The sequence below is a fragment of the Sus scrofa genome, chromosome 8 (genome assembly GCF_000003025.6).
Source record: "Sus scrofa isolate TJ Tabasco breed Duroc chromosome 8, Sscrofa11.1, whole genome shotgun sequence".
Lineage (NCBI taxonomy): Eukaryota > Metazoa > Chordata > Mammalia > Artiodactyla > Suidae > Sus > Sus scrofa.
In genome coordinates this window covers 135,453,636-135,474,586 of record NC_010450.4, presented here as the reverse complement: position 1 = coordinate 135,474,586, position 20,951 = coordinate 135,453,636, and the positions used below count along the sequence as shown (strand labels likewise).

Here is a 20,951-nt window from a genome sequence, read left to right as displayed (position 1 = left end):
AAACTCTGGTTAGTCCCCTGACCACCTCGGTTTTCCCAGCCATCACCTGCCTTGCCCTGCCTATGTATGTCACAGACTCTCCAAGTCCAGCGCAATGGCCACGAGAGTTGGGAAGTGCAAGTTTGGTTTACCAACATACCCTCAACAGGGAGAAAAAAGACAGGCACTTAACATCATATGTCCAAAGAATAAAAAATAAAACAAAGCAGAGAGTACTTTGTTACAATTATATTCAATTGTAATCTATTCTGATTAAGTAGCAATCGAAAGTACAATAGACAAAGGAGCTTTTTTTTTTTTTTTTTAAGTTTTTCATGGCTTTATGTTTACTTTTGCTAAACGAAAATGTAAAAACATCTCTGTCGGAGTTCTCATCGTGGCGCAGTGGAAACAAATCCGACTAGGAACCATGAGGTTAGGGGTTCAATTCCTGGCCTCAGTGAGTTAAGGATCCTGGTGTTGTCATGAGCTGTGGTCCCAGACGTGGCTCGGATCTGGCATTGCTGAGGCTGTGGTGTAGGCCAGAGGCTACAGCTTCAATTAGACCCCAGCCTGGGACCCTCCATATGCCACAGGTGTGACCCTCCAAAAGACAAAAGATAAAAAAAAAAAAAACAAAACCAGGAGTTCCTGTCGTGGCGCAGTGGTTAACGAATCCGACTAGGAACCCTTAGGTTGCAGGTTCGATCCCTGCCCTTGCTCAGTGGGTTAAGGACCTGGCGTTGCCGTGAGCTGTGGTGTAGGTTGCAGATGCGGCTCGGATCCCGCGTTGCTGTGGCTCTGGCGTAGGCTGGTGGCTACAGCTCCGATTCGACCCCTAGCCTGGGAACCTCCATATGCCGTGGGAGTGGCCCAAAGAAATAGCAAAGAGACAAAAAAAAACCAAAACAAAACAAAAAAACAGAACCCTCTCTGGTCAAATCTATCAGTAATGTATTCTATTCTAAAATGGGCAGAGTAGCTGTTAACTTTGTTATCAGTCAAAACCATTGATTACTTACAAAAAGATAGTTTTCAGGAAGGTTATCTGCTGGTCTGGAAATGTAAGCTTCTACATGAAATAGTAAAAGATGATAAGAGGCCACATTTTATGCCCCTAACCATTTGGTAATTTTTTTTTTTTTTTTTTTTTTTTTGGCTGCATCTGTGGCCTGTGGAAGTTCCTGGGCCAGGGATCAAACCCAGGCCACAACAGTGACCCAACTCTGCAGTGACAAACTGGATCCATAACCCTCTGTGCCACAAGACAATTGCCATGTGGTAATTTAAATTTCATAAATAGATAAATTAATTAAAAATTATTTAATCATCTTCACATTTCCCATAACCTACAACTTCATAAAGCTTTGATCATTCGCTTTTCTCTAATATACAAGTTGTCCAAAAAAAAATTTGTATTCTGGATACTCTTTATTGTGCTGAAACAGAAGGCATAGTAAACCTGTACTAATGATTCAGAAAACACTTGCGCACTTTTTAAAAAGAAACCAAATGAGCCATAAAATTGTTTGTTGGATGAATCACTGTAGAAATTTTAACAACAGATGTACACTGTGTAATATAACTTGAGAGATGGAGAAATAAGAAATCTCCCTAGACAGCTTAAACTCATTTATATCTACTTTGTAATCTCTTTGACAGATTCCCCCCCACTTTTCTTTTTTTTTTTTTTTTTTTTTGGCTGCATCTGCAGCGTACACAAGTTCCCAGGTCGGGGACTGAATCTGAGCTGAAGCAGTGACAGTGCCAAATCCTTAACCCACTGGGCCACCAGGGAACTTCTAAGGGGATACTTTTTTTTTGGCTGTACCCCATGGCACATGTAAGTTCCTGATCCCATGTCACAGCAGCAACCCAAGGCGTTGCAGCAACAATGCCAGATCCTTAACCCACTGTGCCACAAGAGATGCTTTTTAAAAAAACAGATCACAGTGTGCTACTTTTAAGAATATAAAAACTACAATCATTAAAACAGTATATTGTCTAGTTTTATCACAAGTCTCTTACCCAACAAACTAAAACCACCAATTTGCATAGAAAAGTATTTGAATAGAAAAGTGTTCCTACTTTCATCTGGACCCTATCACTCACATGGGGATAATATTGTTGAGCTGGAACTCTTGGCATCTGTGTGTGGCCAGCAACTGGTCCAGGCCTGCCCTTGGGCAGCTGCTGCCTCTCATAAGGACTTTTCGGTGACTCCTGGTGTCCGGGTGCAGGATCTCCCTGTGCTCTGCAAAGTCGGTCACGAAGCTGCACGATATTTGGCTGTAAGAAGCAGTGGAAGAGAGCAAAGCACTGTTAAAGTTCACCTCACGATATAAGACAGCACGCTGACCTTCTCAAAGGTACGACTGATCCTCATGTGACTTTGCTCACGTGCTGCGTATCACACCACAGCCCTTGGTACTCCAGGGTCCGCCATCACGGTTCCTAGTACTCAAGACGGACACCGCAGGTCCACTACGTACAACGTCCCTTGGGATGTAGCTGAGGCAGGCGTACAGACCACGCCCACCACACAGTCGTGTGCACAAGATCAATGCCGCTCATCGTCGCTGCTCTTGTGCTGTTTTCTTTCAGTTAAGCCATGCTCACAAATCACAAAAGCAGGTGAAAAAAATGTCATTTTGTCTCTTTGTAGGGAAAGAAGGCTCCAAAAGAGAATCAACTGCTAAAGATGGCAAAGGAAGAATGACGGTGATCTAAGAAAAAGATGAAAATTAGTTTAGGGAGTTCCCGTCGTGGCGCAGTGGTTAACTAGGAATCCCATCAGGAACCATGAGGTGGGTGGGTTCGATCCCTGGCCTCACTCAGTGGGTTAAGGATCCGGCGTTGCCCGTGAGCTGTGGTGTAGATCACAGACGGGGCTCGGATCCCCGTTGCTGTGGCTGTGGTGTAGGTCGGCAGCTATAGCTCTGATTGGACCGCTAGCCTGGGAACCTCCATATGCTGTGGGTGCGGCCCTAAAATGACAAAAGACAAAAAAAAAATTATACATCTCTATAAATTCATTAAAGGTTTAAAGACGTCGTGTCAACTCTGTAGGCGTACTTAGGTAAACTTGCCTTTATGGGGAACTATCTACCATAACGATATCATGAAGTCTCGGCAATATTCCCCAGAAAATACTGAGGGTCTACCGAGACCTACAGGAGGAAGTAACATTAAAATTATCATTTTTTTCCCATAAGAACTGTTCTTTAAAAACTGGGAAAAAAGCATGAAGAATAATGGATAGAATGTATGCAATTATAAACAATATTAAATACAGAGTTTAATTCTATAGAGGCCAGAAGATCTAAAGGTCTTAGCTTAAGTGAGTCTTAAGATTAAGGATCTTACACCTCAATATGATAATGAGACGTTATTAAGCAAAAAATCTTACAAAACTGTTATGCCAAAGTCATTGGAAAGACTTTGTTTCTATTTTTAGAAAGGTGGGAGCTGGATCCTCGATGTAAGAGCATACACACCAGCTAGAGTCTTACCTCCCTCCATGGCCTGGGCCACAGATGTATTTTTACTCAGTGAAATTTACTGATAATTCCCCAGAACAGATGAACTACTGGGGACGATTAATCGACCAGAAGCAGAATAAAGTTTAGAATGAAAAGTAGAGAAATAAAGTTCAAAATTAGGCTCCAGCAGATAGACAATGAAGACGGAAAGAGCCCACTTGAGGAGGCCTCCGCACGCCCCAGCCTGACTTCCAGCCAGACCCCGTTGCTGGTTTGGATCTCTCCCCGTGCTCCCACCAACCCCCTTTGTGTTCTGCCACTGTGGAGTGCCCCGTTTACCTCTGCTGTCACGCTGACTTTTGCAGTCTTATTCATTACCACACATTCAGTCGCTTACTGACTTGACAGGAGTATCACAAAAAAGCCCGATTGACTGCACACCAAATAAGGACGCGGAACTGGGAATGTCCTGCAGTTCTCTCTGCCCTGAACACGTCCTGTGAGTCTGTTCGGGTTTCCTACTGAGTGCTGTCTACGGAACCCACCTCTCTCAGGCACGAAAAGAAGAGACACGGTCAGTTCGAATTACCTGGTTGGTGTTCTCAGGAAGGAAAGCCAAGGCCGCAGCAATACTGCCCTGGGCTGCCAACAGGCTGGCATACTGACTCATCTTCTCGGCCAGAAGGACTCCTACAGCATTGGTGTCCACGGCTTGGGTGAGCTGCACCGCTCTTCGCAGGATGACGACTTTCTCAATCAGATCCTAAATGAGAAAAAGACAGGAGCGTGAAGGCGACTGGCCAGTGATACCCAGATGTGCTCTGAGAGGAAGCAGGGAGAGAGAAGGAGCTACGGAGATCCCCAAAGCCGACTGGACACGCAGCACCGCCTATCACCACGCCCAAAGGTCCTGAACAGCCGACCTCCGTTTAGGCAAAACTTAAAACCAAGAAGGCTAAGGCATCTTCTCCTAAACATCCGTCAATAGCCAGATACTTGTCTTGTGACCTAAAACAGGCAAAAATCCAAAGCCAGAGTGACGGGCGGATGTCTGAAGGCAGAAACGGGGGTCCAGCAGGTGTAAGAGGAAACATTACACGGTGTATACTATAAAAATAGTACTACCAAAAAACAGTGCTACGATGGTGGTGTTTCCTATATAACCGAGGAAAACTTCATAGCCCTTCAGCTTAGAATAGTCTACGGCTTAGAAATCAATTTTTCCTAGGTTATATAAATACCAAACAGGCTTGGTGTTTCAACCCAAAGTTTCTCATATTACTCTTCACTACCTATCCTCTCAGCCACGGGGCGCTGTGCTTCAGGTATAAAGGAGAAACGTATCCCATCCGCCCTTCATAAACACACCAACTCGGAAGCGTGAAACAAGTGTTTTCTCTCAGAAGCTCTTAGAAGGAAAACCTTGATTCCTACAAGATTTTTGGTTTCAACAGTGATCTTTAAAACAACAACCCTATTGAGAAGATCTCTTCGTAGAGAGAAAAAGAAATATTAAAATGAAATTTCTCGATTTTTTTTTTAGGGCTGCACCTGCAACATATGGAGGTTTCCACGCTAGGGGTCTAATTGAAGCTGGGGCCGCTGGCCCATGCCAGAGCCACAGCAACGCGGGATCCAAGCCTCGTCTGTGACCCACACCACAGCTCACGGCAACGCCAGACCCTTAACCCACTGGGGGAGACCAGGGATCGAACCCACGTCCTCATGGATACTAGCTTGTTACCGCTGAGCCCCCACGGCAAGTCCCATATTGTTTCTTTGCCCACGGCAGACACAATCACGGAGGACGGAGAAAGAGGCATGAGAAGGGGTAAAGCTCCAGGGCTGTCTTCATGCTCTTGCCATTTACCTCCCCCAATAAACTAGCACATTTCAACTGTGTTCTCACAAACAACTGCATTCTCATTGTACCATCCCATCATCTCAAACTCTGCCTCTCCAAATACAGCAACAAGCACACATAATTATCCAGCCAGAGAATTTCTAAGATGTGTTCAGTAGGTGAAAGGAAGGAACTTCCAGAACAAATCGCCTTCTAGAATATAAGCAGGCTGAAGGACAACACTAGGAAAGAAGCATCTCTTGTCTCCCAGATACCGACCTGAAGGGACAAGGGGTTGCTTCCGTCTTGAGCTTTAGTCCAACACGCAACTAGTTTCTCCACGTTCCCGGCACAGATATAGCAGAGACACGCCTGCGTCTGCAGGAGGCTATCACCTTCGCTCTCCAGCCTGGTTCCCAACAGATCTACGGATCAAAAGGAAAACGAATAAGATGGCGCACACGGCAGTCTGTGTATGAGATCAGGAGAAGATCAACGATGGTTTCAGAATAACGGATCAAACCTCCTAACCAGCGAGGAGCAGGCAGAAACAGAGTCCCTGTCACATAAACCTTCCGCGCATACTTACCTGTGAAATGAGTACAAGTGCTTTGGTAAAAGCCGGGGAAGAAATAAAATACGGCACATTTGGAATAACCAGCAATGAGAGCTAGGACTACTCTAGATTATTGACGACGATGACGTTACCATCTTCGTGATTTTTCTGTTTCCATAATACTTTCAAGGAAGCAAATGGTTGTTCGCTTTTATACCAGCAGCCTGAAGCCTCTATTCTTGGGGTTAATGAATATCATCCCTTAGTTATCAGTTTAGTTAGGGCCTTTAATGGTAATTTCTTCTGAAATGCTGTAATTATTAATCTTATGAAGCTAACATGTATGAAGTGAGAGCTGATGATATGCTATTTTACATATGAATAGTCTCAGGCTTAGAAATTAATTTTTTCTAGGTTATACAGCTAGTACATGGCGGAAGCAGGAGTCTCAGTCTGGTCTGTCTGAAATTAAAATCCTTAAATAATACTATTAAAAATAATGACTAGTAGGTAGAGAAGCAATGGTGTTAAAAATTCAGAGAAAAGCATTCAAATGAGAACTTCATTTTCTTATCTGTGATTAGTGAGTTTACAAATATTTTTAAAAAAAAACTATCTGTAATTTTATTTCCAATATACTTGGTCAGATATGTAATATAAATATAAAACTCATTTTCTTACCACAAAGGGCTGAAAATTCATCTGGTTTAGCATAAGTCAATACTGCAGCTAAAGCTTCTCTCCAATTTTTAAGGTCACAAGACTCGACAATCTCTTTCCAGTCCTTCATGACTACTGCAGTAATTAGCTTGGGAAAGGAAAACGAAGGGAGAATCAGAAGTCTTTGCGTAACTTACAAAAATCAACTCTGGCTCATCAAGCGAAACTTTCAAAACTACTATTCACAGTATTTTGAGAAGAATAAAGGAGCAGCAAAGTGAAGTATATCCCTGAACCGACATAAAAGACAGTATTATTTTTTTCTCAAAAAAAAATTTATGCTAACATATTTTATATGAGACAGGAGTTCCTGTCATGGTGCAGTGGAGATGAATCCGACTAGGAACCAGGAGGGTGCAGGCTCGATCCCTGGCCTGGATCAGTGGGTTAAGGATCCCGTGTTGTCGTGAGCCACAGACATGGCTCAGATCTGGCATTGCTGTGGCTGTGGTGTAGGCCGGCAGCTACAGCTCCAATTAGACCCCTAGCCTGGGAACCTCCACATGCCATGGGTGCGGCCCTAAAAAGACAAAAATAAAACAAAATAAAAACTGAGACAGAAAAGTATGGGGTGTTACCAAAACATTTAACAGGAAGACATGACTTGGTCTGATGGATTAGGAAAAATTTTCTGAGCACACAAATATTTGAGATATGAAGTCAGAATTACTTTCAGCAAGAAGAAAAAACACTCCTGGCCAAGGGAGCACCAGGGGCAAAGTCCCGAGAGAGAAAGGCATGGCGAGTGCGGGAGAGGAACAGAAAGGCAGCCCGCACATAACACGGGAGTCTGTGACCTGGGCCGCGGCTGCGGAGCCTGCGAGCAGCCAACGCTGGTGGGACGGATGCCGGGACGAGGCTGCCGCAAAGGCATGCAGTCATCAAGCAGGGGCTTAGAAATGCACAGACCCTCCGCACCAGAAATCCCGTTCCTAACACGACAGCCTCATTAAACAGTTAGAAATGTGCACAAATTTTTAGGTGCAATAAGGATGTTTACCACTGTCTCAACTGCATTAGGAAAACGTTAGAAATTATCTAAACATCTTAAAATAAGAAAAATAATATATTCCTACTGTAGATGATTATAGAGCAATTAAATATTTTTGTAAGACTTTAATGATATGGGAAAATGATTACAACATAAGTGACAGTATCTATAAGCAAAACCACATACTTGTATATAATCCTAATTCTGTTTTTAAAACGTCTACAAATACATAGGAAGAGGTATTAAAGAATAGGTACTAATCTGATGGAAGATTTAGGAGGTATTAAAAACTTTAACATTTTCTATGTTTCACCCTTCCTATGGTAAAAATCTGAAAAGTCAGGGTTCTCGTGCTGTGCGGCAGGCTAAGGCTCCAGCACTGTCACTGCAGCAGCTTGGGTTACTACTACAGCACAGGCTCCATCCCTGGCCTAGGAACATCTACATGCCGTGGGTGTGGCCCCCCCCCCAAAAAAAAAGTATTTTTCACTTAGAAAATTATATATGTAAACAACAAAAACTGGGATAATCATGCCAAGCTATCAACAATAACTATTTATAGGCCACTGAATTATGGTGGGTTTTTTTTGTTCTTTAATGCTTTCTGCATTTCAATCATCTATAGCAAGAGCGTATTGCTTCTATAACATGTTACTGTTTATTTATTTTTAAAATAACGTACCCTGGTAATTTTGCTTTGGGATTTTGCAAAGTACTTTTTCTGGGTTCGAGCCAGGAGTTCTTGTCCACCTGCTATGGCCAATATAATGGCATCCGCCATGCGGTTATCATGTAAACAGAGGTCAACAGCACTCTCAAAGTCACCCGTCAGCAAAGCCTGAGTAATCAACCCATCGATATCTGCAACAGAGAAGCAACACACCCAAGTCCCATAAAGGTTCTGGTCACAAGACAAAACACTGCAGCTATGAAGGTTCGCACACACTCAGTGGAGAACACAGTGATGACTTCTGACTGTCGCTGGCAGGTGAATTTCCAACCAACTGTTGATACCTATGGAAACAGACTGAGACACACGTAAATAAAAGCAGGCAAAAGAGCACTGAAACTACAGTAATGAAGACCAGTGCACAGTTTCTGACCCAGAGGCGTGAGACTGTGCCACCGTTTCAAGGTACTGGTTACATGCACTAAGTGATAACCGAGTCCCTCACAGCCCCACCATCTGTGACAAAAACGTTTCTAACTGAGATGCAGGGACTATTTACTTTCAAAAGGTTACGGAAATCACAAATTGAAACGAATAAGGAGTTCCTGCTGTGGCACAGTGCGTTAAGAACCCAACTTCTTTGGCGTGGGTTGCAGTGGAGGTGCAGGCGTGATCCCCAGCCCCGCACAGCAGATCCAGTGTTTCCACATCTTTGGCGTAGTTCGCAGCTGCAGCTCAGATTCCATCCCTGGCCTAGGGGCTTCCATATGCCGCAGGTGCAGCCACATAAAAAAATTAAAAAATAAAATTAATAGATATTTACCGCCACTGACGGAGATGTTAAATGTTCCTCCAGCTGACGGCAGAAATTCAGACTCTTGTTTTTCCTCTTTAATGCGCTAGAGATGGAAAGGGCAGCAATTTAGCTGGATGAAACTGGAGCAACTTCCCAGCCAAACCAAGTTTATATGATTATTCATCTAAAGCAGACGACATGCCAAGTTACTCCAGCAAAGTTCTCAGATCCAAGTTTACTCTAATGTCTATGACGTCCCTAAGTATTAACTCTCACTATACAATCATAAATAAAATCCAAAGTCATCAGCAATCATGTTAAACAAACTTAAGTGTCCATATCCATTACTGGTACCTCAGAAGATACTAAAGCTGAAGAATCTGTTTTCTTAGATAACCTCAACTAAGAGTAACTTGAAACACACAAAATATATTTTTAAACATACTATTTTCAGATCTTAAAACAATCTTGCTTCAACATATCTAAGTTTCTGTCCAACAGGTGTAGCTACGGTAGTCTTTTTAACTGATTTGGTTGTGAAAAAAAAAAAATCACTTGGCATCCTTATATAAATGCAAAATACAAAGATTATTTTGTACTCAAATTCAATTAGAGATTTTGTGTTCTCTTAAATTAGTCATATGTGGAACAGAAGGTTTGTGGTAAAAATATATACAGTTCTGCTATAAATTCCTGAGTCTACTTGTAAGACTGGGTAAAAAAATATTCAGTGTTTTCTTTCTTTAGAAGAAAGGAAATATAATGGAGACATACTGCTGGCAAATACATTTCCTGCTTTCTCTTCTATGCATTAAAAATTCATAACACAAAAAATAAAATACATCAGCGATTACAGAGAAATTTTAAAAATCACAGCTGTCTTACATGAGATAACACATCTATCTCTGGTACTCACTGTTACCTGCACATCTGAATGTTAGTATCTAGTATTCAAAGTTAAGAGCATTTTTGATTGGATAATTTTAGTATAGAGTACAGCAGAGCATCATCTGCTAATAGTGCTTAATTAATTAATACTGACCATTACAGGAGAATATAACTATAGCCTCAATTCTTCCCCCAATGAAAGAGAAGTATTTGAAAACTTTAAATACTGAACTAAAAAAATTTAAAAACATAAGCTATTCACTGAGGAATAAATCAGAAACTGATCTGATTACACTAACTTAACCAAAAAACCCTTTTCTTTCTTTTAATGATTTTTCAAATTTGCTTTCTAAAAACAACTAATTTTTATACATGGACTTCTGAAATATACATAAAGCCAAAAAATGCACCATTTATTAATGTGATGGGTATCTTTAATGTGTAAGCTCCTGTTTTATTTTACCTAATAATAGCATCATCAAGATAAAGGGGAAGAGAGACCCACTTTAAACAAATTTTTTCGCATGTTCAGGAAGCACACACTGATGCTACTAATTTGTTACATATGTATTTACCTATAAACTCATGAGTATATTTCCACATGGTGCTCTATTTGATAATACAGTTAATCCAGTTATATGTTAATCCAAGTACAGTTCTTTAATGTCTCCTACAATTTCATCTCGGTTATTTCCAAAACTACTTCAAATTTTTAGTAAGATTTTACCCACATCCTTAATCCTAGGGTTAAATAAATGCTAGAAGATCCACTTCTAAGAAAATGTTTTTACTAATCATCTGAGTTTACTGATGAATTATTTTTATAACTGAGGAAAAGGCTGTAGGAAATTTTATATCGTTAAGATATCCCCATAACACAAAGACCAACAAAAAAGTCAAGTGTGAGATGAGAAACAGGAACCTGATTAATTTTCCAATATGAAATATAATTAGAAAGCAACAAAAGTAAATTATAGAGTTGTTTATTAGTGTTTTTTTAGAAACCCGGAAAATTAAAAGGAAAAAAAATTAATGATACAACGCTGTGTTCAAGGACTCTTTTTAACTAGTTATAAAAATTGTCACTACAACTCAGGATGTGAATCAGGACAATTAGTTTATTTGGTGAAATATTCTTTACTTGTACTCAAAGTTCAAGACTAATTTAGAAGTCTATACCACTGAGAGTGAGCCCTAAATATTGATGTGCCATGAAAAAAACACATTCACTTTACACGCAATGCAATGTGAATTTCTGAGTAAAATCTTTTCCAAAAAGTCTGACATCCTGATATGCATGTGACCAAATTAAGTCAATCTCACATCAGCTGTTAATTTTAAACCACATAATCCAGAAGCTGGGTCAGAGAACCAGATTTTAGAGATGATACTTCTGTCAAGCTAGTAAACAGACTCCTATCCTACACATCTCTAAGAAAACAATATATTCCAGCTTTATTTTGGAACAAGCAGTCAAGAAAAGTTTCCATGTTTCAATGTGAGATAAACGAATTACCACATATTTTCCCAATGTACTGAAAAATGAGAAAAACAAGTACCTCTCCCAAGAGCTGCTCTCCAGCAGCAGGGCTCTCCTCCCCATCACTCTGTGCTAGTTGATCAGAGTCTGTAAGAGCCTTTGGTACACAAAACAATCACAGCGGAAGTTGAAGAAGGGAGCATCACAAGATTATTAGCGAACAAGGAAGACAAAAGACCCAATCAGCAACATTCAGAGCTGGTTTAATCAGAAGAAGAAACTAAGTAAATTTATTTGAGAAACATCATTAGAGGAAAAGCAGAGCCCTTGTCACTAAGATCTAAGCTTTCTTTCCTCCCTAATGTCCTCCAGCAACAAAGCTCTTTTAACCTTAAGGTATCTGAGCAGTCACTGATTTCATTTCACTTCTTTTGTGAATTCAAATAGTATCAAGAGAAAGGAATGCTCTTCTAGCTATAACTTAGGCTGTTTTAAAATGAGAATGAGTCATGCATTAAAATACCTACGATCAGCATTGATTTTTAAACTGTAAAGGAATAAGACAGATTTCTTAGATTCTATTTCCTTCTTTATGACCTAAACCAAAATTTTAGAAGGCAGCTATTTTTAAAAGCCCCCTCTTACCACATCAGGTCCATCCACTTTGTTCAAGGCCAAGGCAATCTGAAATAAAAACAACAACGCCCCTACTAAACGGAATTCTATTCCAAGGCGTACAGCAAATGCTCACCTCTTACTCCACTGTCATTGGCAAAGATCCAAAAAAAGCTTAGCTCACGGGAAGCATGTTAAAGAAAAGCCTAAGTCTGCACAGGACTGATTCTTAATGGCGCTAGTTTTAATTACACTGACCTACTGCTCACATGTTATCTTACTCTGCTATTCAACCATAAAACTAACCTCAAAACAAGCATGTTTTCTTCTTTGTTTTAAATTAAATAACTGTAATTTAAAACAATATTTCTGCACTGTTACCACTGTGGCTCGAGTTGCTGTGGTGGTGCCAGACTGATCCCTGGCCTGGGAATTTCTACATACTGCAGGCGCAGCCAAAAAAAATTTTTTTAATAAAATAAAATTAAAATTAAAAATATATTTCTTCAGGGACCATGGAAAGAAATACTTTTAAAAGTATTCTGGAGTTCCCGCTGCAGCTCAGTGGTTAACAAATCCAACTAGGAACCATGAGGTTGCGGGTTCGATCCCTGGCCTTCCTCAGAGGGTTAAGGATCCGGCGTTGCCGTGATCTGTGGTGTAAGTCACAGACGAGGCTTGGATCCCTTGTTGCTGTGGCTGTGGTGTAGACCGGCGGCTACAGCTCCGATTCGACCCCTAGCCTGGGAACCTCCATATGCCGAAGATGCGGCCCTAAAAAGACAGAAAAATAAAAGTTTAGACTAGGAAGTTTCCTGGTGGTCTAGTGGTCAGGACTTGGCACTTTCGCCTCTGCAGCCTGGGTTCAATCCCTGGTCTGGGACCTGAGATCCCATATCAAGTCGCTGTACATGACGGCAAAAAAAAAAAAAAAAAAAAAAAAAAAAAAAAAAGTTTAAAGTTAAATATAAAAAGTCTATAGAAGTGAGCAAAGACACACAGCCAGTAAGCAATGGCTTGAGATGTGAGCCAGGTATGACATCAATGGGGCACTTCAATGTGTTCAGCAGTGCCCAGCATGGGCAAATATCTGACCTATTCCACACACGTGATAATCCTGCGATGCCACAGAAAGCGTCAGTCATTTTCAAAGGATGCCAAGGGGCTAATACAAATTACACAGAGAATCTAAAATATTTCCTTCTGGGTGTCCAAAGTCAGTGTTTTAATTGCTGTTCATGTCAACATTGTGGTATTACTATTAAGCCCCTCTTTGAGAAGAAAAATTCTAAAATTGGAATATGACCGCCTGTTTTTAAAAGTGAATCTTTTTTTTAATGATTTTTACTGTTGTCCGTTAGAGCTGGTTTACAGGGTTCTGTCAATTTTCTACGATACAGCAAGGTGACCAGTCACACACACTCATAAACTTTCCTTTTACTCACATTGCCATGCTCCATCCTAAATGACCAGATTACAGTGCCCAGTGCTTTTATTTTTTTTTAAGTTAAAGCATTAGGCAAATCACTTTGGCTTTTGTTTCTTCAGGTTCGGTATGACAGACTGCCCTTGTTCTAGAGTATTTACTAGTTACGTGTGAGCTGGGCAGTTTGGGAACTGCGGGCTGAAGGCGTGAAGAGCCAGGGTGGAAACTCTAAGAGCCTGGCGGTGGTTCCCTCTTCCCTGGCATTCTTCAGCTGTAGACACAGGTTGACGTCTAACAGTTTCCCTCACTCTCTCCTCCAGAGCCACGGGTTGCACATCCTCCTAAAAATCTCAGTGCTGTGTCCAGTGTTGGAGGTTCAGAGCCTCTTTTCTTTCAAGGCCCAATTCTCCCCGACACAGGTCTTAAAACAAGTTTGAGTTAAAGATGGTTCTGGCAGCTTTTAAACCCAGGTATAATGAGGAGTTCCATCTATGACAACACATACCCAAAACTTTGGCAACCAAGCCCAAATTCTTACTAACTATGCTACATAAATATTTCACTTGTATAAGCACAGTCTTTAAACCTTCCCCCAAATTTACCTTCTTTCCCAGGTCTTCTTTTCTGTATCCTAGAAGCTCGAGGTACTTTCCTCGAGAATCATCCTCAAAATTTACCTTTAAAAAAACAGACGTATTCTTGAAACAAGGACCTGCATTTAAAGGCTTAATTTTTAATTAACTGCTCAAATTCCAAACAGACTTGTTAAAAATACCTAATGTCTATTATATCGACTAGAAGGCTCAATGCAAAAGAATCCAAAGAATAGCTTTTTTTAAGAAGTTTTTTTTTTTTATAGTAAGCCTAGTAGTGGAGTTCCCGTTGTGGCACGGCAGAAACGAATCCAACTGGGAACCATGAGTTTGTAAGTTTGATCCCTGGCCTTGCTCAGTGGGTTCAGGATCCAGTGTTGCCATGAGCTGTGGTGTAAGTCGCAGACATGGCTCGGATTTTGCATTGCTGTGGCTGTGGTGTAGGCCGGCAGCTGTAGCTCCAACTAGACCCCTAGCCTGGGAACCTCCATGTGCTGCAGGTGTGGTCCTAAAAAGCAAAAAAAAAAAAAAAAAAAAAAAATCGTAAGCCTAGTAGTAATTATCCTGGTTGAATAAAGCTCACTTTTAAACTAATTTTTGTGAAAACAAAGTCATGTCCAAATGTTATATGAATGCAAAACTCACATTATGAGAAACATTCAGTGTCCTAAAACTCTCCCTAAAAACTAATATAAAATTACATTTCCCCTTACTGTATTCAAGATCTCCTTTCTTTGGGAAAATTCAGAATTGAGAAATAGACACCCAGTGGAGGCAAAATGACTAACCAGAAACTTCCATCCGTTACCCCACTGTCATAAATGCAACCTTTATAAAGCTGCTTTAATTTCACCATGAGGTTTCCAAAATCACATTCTTCTGAGCGTTTCTTTGACAGAAAGACAGATTGAGAATAGGATGGGAATGCCTGAATTTATAGACAATGAAATGAAATGATTTAATTCCAACCTTACCTTCAAAAAGGACCACACATTTTTCTCAAACTCAGTCTGAGACGCATCGATTTTTTTTTGGCAGTAGCTGACGAAGCCCTGTGACTGCACGACCTGCTGAAGTTGGTCGGACCGTTTGAGGAACTCCTGTTCTGTCACCACCTGACTGATGAGCACGTGGTGCTGCTGCGGCTGCTGCGGCTCAGCCCCCTGCGGAGGCTGCGCCCTGACACTCGCAAAGGTGACCAGTTTGCCTCCGAACTGGGGAAGAACAGACAGACGAAATCAGTTTGAACCACAAGGATGTGGCCCGAGAAAATGCTTATTGTACACCTGCTGGAGGAAAGAACTGTGGCCTAAGTGGATCCCGCTCTGGAACGACTGGCTGGTACGCTCCCCCTGCTCCGCAACTACCCAGCCTCGCCACGCCGCCCACCTTCTGGAGAAAGGCCTCATTTCTGTGCCTACAACCGCCCACCTACCTGGCTTTACTAACTGCCACATGCTCGATGCTACTCCTCTCTGAGGCCCGGGCAAATGTCGCCTCTGCCACCCCAGGTGCCCTCAGGAATTCTCTCTCTCTCTCAACTGTTAGCTACATGTATTTGCCTCACCTTCTATTCTAGGCTCGGAGTTTTTAAAAACTGGCAGAATATGCCACTTCAAAATATGCCATTTGGGGAGTTCCCATCGTGGCGCAACAGAAACGAATCCAACTAGGAACCAGGAGGTCGCAGGTTCAATCCCTGGCCTCAATCCAGTGGGTTAAGGATCCAGCACTGCCGTGAGCAGTGGTGTAGGTCGCAGATGTGGCTCGGATCTGGTGTTGCTGTGGCTGTGGTATAGGCCGGCAGCAATAGCTCAAATTAGACCGCCAGCCTGGGAACCTCCATATGCCTCGGGTACGGCCCTAAAAAAAAAAAGACACACACAAAAAACCCAAAAAAGCAAAATATGCCATTTGGAGTAAGGATTATCTTGAGCTAAAGAATACTGGAAAAGAGCAGAAGCAAGAAAGGCACTCAGACGTCCTCTCTTATTTCTGAAAGCAGGCGATGAAACTCCCACGTGAGAGCTGCTCTCCCTGGACCAGGAGGAAAGAAACATTCTTATCACCAGAGCTGGGAGCCCAGGACGGGAGCACTCTGTGCAAACAGAGCTTGCAAAATAAAACTCCCTCCCTCGGCCTCTCTATGTGCTTTCGTCACCTTCCCAGAGCAGCTGTTCTCTGCTCCGCCCAGTCTCTAAGCACTTGGGTTCCGCCACCTGCGTGGGTCACCCTCTCCCCACGGGGCCCCACGGACGTGCTGCCATCCTTCGCCCAGCAAGAGGCTCAAACGCTTCCTCTGGCCTCTCACACATTCCTCAGGTCTGGGTACCGCTCTCTTCTTAAATTCCCTGGATTCCTTTCTTCCTTTTCTCTGCTATCATTCGGTCTAATCCTTCTTTTCACACTGAGGTGCTGTATGACTGCACATCTACTGCTTGTCTTTCCCTCCAAACCTCACGACACACTCCCAGGTTCCTAAGTTACAGACCTCTGACCACGTCACTTGTAAGGCCATCCTCCGAATTCAGTCCATCGCTCATCCCCTCGCCTGGTCTTCTCACTACCTGCTCTCTGGCCTTTGAATCTTTGCCATTGTGTGTGACTTTCACTTTACTTATTGAATCCTAACCAGGCGCTGAGTTAATTCCTGCCTTCCCTAAGTAATTAAAACATTTATTATATTGAAACTATTTAGGTATAAGACTTAAAAGAAAACCAAACTGTAGAGAAAAGCCTCCCCATCCCCAACAGAAGCTACTTGAGGACAGAGACGGTCGAGTTCACTGGTGTCTCCAGCGCCCAGAACAGCGCCTGAGACACAGCGTGTTCCCTACGTGCTCCTCCGACTGTCCGCTCTCTGGTACTGAGCATCATACAGACAATCGGCACCACTCCTCGCTTCCCCTTGTGAGTCTGGAACCAGCACAAAGGATGGAGAATCAAAATATCAGCCTTAAAATACATGTGGGGATCTTTAAGGTCATAAAAGTGTTATTTTTTTTTATTTTTTATTTTTGTCTTTTTGTCTTTTCTAGGGCCGCAGTCATGGCACATGGCTAGGGGTCGAATCGGAGCTGTAGCCGCCAACCCACACCACAGCCACAGCCACAGCCACATGGGATCTGCAACCTACACCGCAGCTCATGGCAACGCTGGATCCTTAATCCACTGAGCGAGGCCAGGGATTGAACCCGCAACCTCATGGTTCCTAGTCAGATTTGTTAACCACTGAGCCACAATGGAGACTCCTAAAAGTGTTAAATAGAAAAAAAACAAACAAACAAAACAAAACTCAAAATGTCCACTTTAGTGTTGCCATTAAGAGCTACTAGATGAGAAGCTATAGTTTAGATGTGCAGTCAGAGTGGACTTTGTAACAAACTAGAATGTAGGCTAAAAAAGAAGGCCTGAAGGAAGGCGAGAGAACGAAGGCAGACAAGTTTAATGACATGCCAACAAGTTTAATGACATGCCGTGGGGATGGTGCCAAGGTTGCACAATGAGGTGAATGTATTCAATACCCCCGAGTTGTATGTTTTAAAATGGTTAAAAAGGTGAATTTTATGTTATGTATATTTTGTCACAATTTACATGAGAAAAGAAAAAAGGGAGTAGGTTCCACCGTTCCTGAGAAACCCTTCCGAATGATGAAAACTCGGAAACACACCTCCAACTCAGTGCTCTTCCACCCCAAGGATCCCGTAGCAACACCTTTACTACGGTGTGAGTCCTCAGTGTTTAGGGGCCATAAAAACAAATCCACCTACTGAAAAGGAGGCGCCGACAGGCCTCCGGATCCACTTGGGTGGCTTCTTCAGAGGCAACACTACACTGTGCTGAGCAGTCTGCTGAGGGATTTGTAACGGGGGAAGGGGCTGTCCTGTGCCAAAGGGATCCAGATTCCCAAAAGACGACGAAAGCTGAAAAAAATAAACAAAGTGAGATCCTGTAATAGAAGACTGTATTACATGTTTTCAAGTACGATCCAAGAACATTTTTAACCACAATTATCTAATTACCTAATTGGTATCGTTGATCAATAAAGTCATTTTAAAAATAATTACAAAGATGACTTTTTTTTAGATGTTGTAATAAAAAACCTTAACAATTCCTATTACCTTGTCAACTTGTTTCTGCCTTAAACCATCTGCGCTCCCTCCCATGATAGAATAAACACTGATACGCCCATCAAAGGAAGCAGCTGATAAAACAGCAGGATTTCTGGGACACCACTGAATATCAAAGCACCACTGTGTGTTGGTGGGAAGTTCATATAACACCTAGACAAAAAAAAAAAAAAAAAAAAGTCAGAAAAAAGCATAGCCGCTTTATAGCCAAAACACTTGAATTAGTATGATCAATAAGCAGAACTTTACTCAATATTTACTTTTAGAAAATATCTAACCAGGAAAAGCAATAATTATAAAAATTTCTTTAAAGTACAAGAAAAGTACATTATGATAAAAAGAAATAGTTTTGTTTTTTATTTTTCTTTTCTTTTTACAGCTGCACCTGCTAGGGGTCAAATCAGAGCTGCTGCTGCAGTTCACGCCACAGCCATGCCAACAACAGATTTGAGCCACATTTGCGACCTACTGTCTCTGATGCTCAAATTGACTGATAAGACTATTAGCTTCTCCATATCTGAATCCCCTACCTATCTCAAATTTGCATTTGAATAAAATCTACGTTTCTTTTTAGTTGCAGCATGCACTAAAAGTTTATTTCTTTGAAGTCCAAGCACACACAACTAAGCATAAGCAAAATATCATTTAATCAATTACATCACTGAAAAAATTAGAACTATAATTTCTATGAACTTTGAACTCACTTGGGAAGGCACAGGACAAAATGCAAAATTTTTATTATTTGGTCTATAAATCAAATGAGCCAAAACATTATTTTTTCTCATCTCCCCTAACATTAATTTTTTTTTATATATTTACAGACATCACTGCATGTGAAAACTTGAAAGCACACATCTGTGGCTCAGCAGAAATGGATCTGACTGGCATCCATGAGGACACAGGTTCGATCCCTGGCCTCACTCAGTGGGTTGGGGATCTGGTGTTGCCATGAGCTGGGGTGTAGGTCAGAGGCTATAGCTCCGATTCAACCCCTAGCCTGGGAACCTCCATATGCCGAGGGTGCGGCCCTAAAAAGAGCCCCCCTCAAAAAAAAAAAAAGCACACAAAAGAGCTTATTTCAATTTTAATATTATAGATACTCTTATTTTTACTATCATAGCATTAGAGCAACTAGGAAAGCACTTGCAAAAAAAGTTTAAAAGCTGTAATTAAAATGTGTGGTCTCCTGGTATTCTCTTGTGACGCAGGGGGTAAAGGATCTGGCATCACTGCAGTGGATGGGATTGCTGTTGTGGTGTGGTTCAATCCCTAGCCCATGAACTGCCACATGCTGGGTGCACAGCAAAAAAACCAAAAACACAAAAACAAAAAATTTATGGTCTCTTGTCCGACAATGAGAGGGAAACCATTCAAATACGAAGAAGAACAAAAAGAGTAGTTAAAAGAAATTTTCAGCCTACAACCCAAAGCAAATAAAATATATATAACATTTAGATTTAGTAAGGTAAACTTTCCCCATCTAAATTCCCACAGGTAGACCATATAACAAATATTTCATTATAAAGTACTTTGTTCTTGCTGTACAGTTCAGAAGAGAGATTAAAAACCTATATCCACTGATTTCCAGAAATTAAAAAGGAACTTCAGGAAAGGTAAAGCAGAAAAAAGATTCAAATCTTGAACACGCCTACTCCGAAGACCCTGGTTTCCAAAACTCACACTAGGTACATCAAACCAAGTATTTCTGAGTCTAAACATCTGTTATTGGAAACCGGGGGTGAGAGGTGATTACTAGGTTTGGATATACTATTTCGGCGGCCGATGCTCCCAGATGAAACAGCTGAGCTCAGATAACGTGCACAGGAAAACCTCTGCTGGACTAACCCTTCCCGCACAGCTCCACCAAAGACCCCATTCCACGCACAGGCACCAGAGAACTCCTCCGGGAATGTCCTTATTCAGCTAGAGACACAGTATTACGGCAGCTGGAAGTCTGAGAAACATTTCCTCCCCATACCTCTCCTGTGTTTGGATTGGAACAGAGAATCTTAGCATCTTTTCCACAGGTCAGCAACAATTCAGGATCTGCCATGCTCCAAGCAATCGCCAAAATACCCCTATTAAAAAAACACAAAGAGATGAAGAAGTTTTTCATCTTGAGAAAACCAAATCTCCAAATTATTTGTCTAGGCTTTGGAGACACTCACTGGTAACAGAAGTATAATTTCATATAATCTTTCTGAGAAGCAATTTAGGAATATGTATACTCTGACATTACAAAGATACTCGATAGACAATGTAGTATAGGACAGTAAAAAATGAAAACAAATGCCCAACAACACAGACCACATAATGTATGACAGATCATCTTCTGATGGAAAAGTGTAGTTAAAAATTACGTTGTAGAAAGCTACACAACATTCACCAATGAAAAGGGTTAACTACGTACATAAATTTGTATGAAATATATAGTTACACTGGAGTTCCCGCCATGGCGCAGTAGGAATAAATGTGACTGGGAACCATGAGGTTACAGGTTCAATCCCTGGCCTCACTCAGTGGGTTAAGGAGCTGGCCCTGCCGTGCGCTATGGTGTAGGTCACAGACGCAGCTCGGATCCTGGGGTTGTGGTGTAGGCTGGCAGCTGTAGCTGTGATTTGACCCCTGGCATGGGAACCTCTGTGTGCCAAAGGTGTGGCCCTAAAAGGCAAAAAGAAAAAAGGCCAGGGATAGAATCTGTGTCCTCATGGTTGCTAGTCAGATTCGTTTCCACTGAGCCACAGAGCAAGCTTGAATGATCTATCAACTATTACTTGAAAAC

At 41.7% G+C, this 20,951-nt stretch overlaps 1 protein-coding gene across 50 annotated transcripts in view; it reads right to left on the bottom strand.

Moving 5' to 3' along the window:
* The window catches only part of SEC31A (SEC31 homolog A, COPII coat complex component), a 63,160-nt gene that overhangs the window by 20,538 nt on the left and 21,671 nt on the right, over positions 1-20,951 (bottom strand). For 26 of the 50 annotated variants that reach the window (XM_021101835.1, XM_021101854.1, XM_021101824.1 and 23 more), the window contains exons 8-20: positions 20,148-20,247; positions 18,161-18,322; positions 17,810-17,962; positions 15,014-15,253; positions 14,049-14,123; positions 12,051-12,089; positions 11,485-11,562; positions 9,065-9,140; positions 8,254-8,432; positions 6,542-6,668; positions 5,584-5,729; positions 4,051-4,224; positions 2,092-2,268 (exon numbers count right to left, since the gene is read on the bottom strand). In XM_021101835.1, coding sequence (XP_020957494.1) covers positions 2,092-2,268; positions 4,051-4,224; positions 5,584-5,729; positions 6,542-6,668; positions 8,254-8,432; positions 9,065-9,140; positions 11,485-11,562; positions 12,051-12,089; positions 14,049-14,123; positions 15,014-15,253; positions 17,810-17,962; positions 18,161-18,322; positions 20,148-20,247 — 1,726 coding nt within the window. The remainder of the gene's footprint in view (positions 1-2,091; positions 2,269-4,050; positions 4,225-5,583; positions 5,730-6,541; positions 6,669-8,253; positions 8,433-9,064; positions 9,141-11,484; positions 11,563-12,050; positions 12,090-14,048; positions 14,124-15,013; positions 15,254-17,809; positions 17,963-18,160; positions 18,323-20,147; positions 20,248-20,951) is intronic. The other 24 variants (XM_021101832.1, XM_021101838.1, XM_021101843.1 and 21 more) reach the window with 2 other exon arrangements.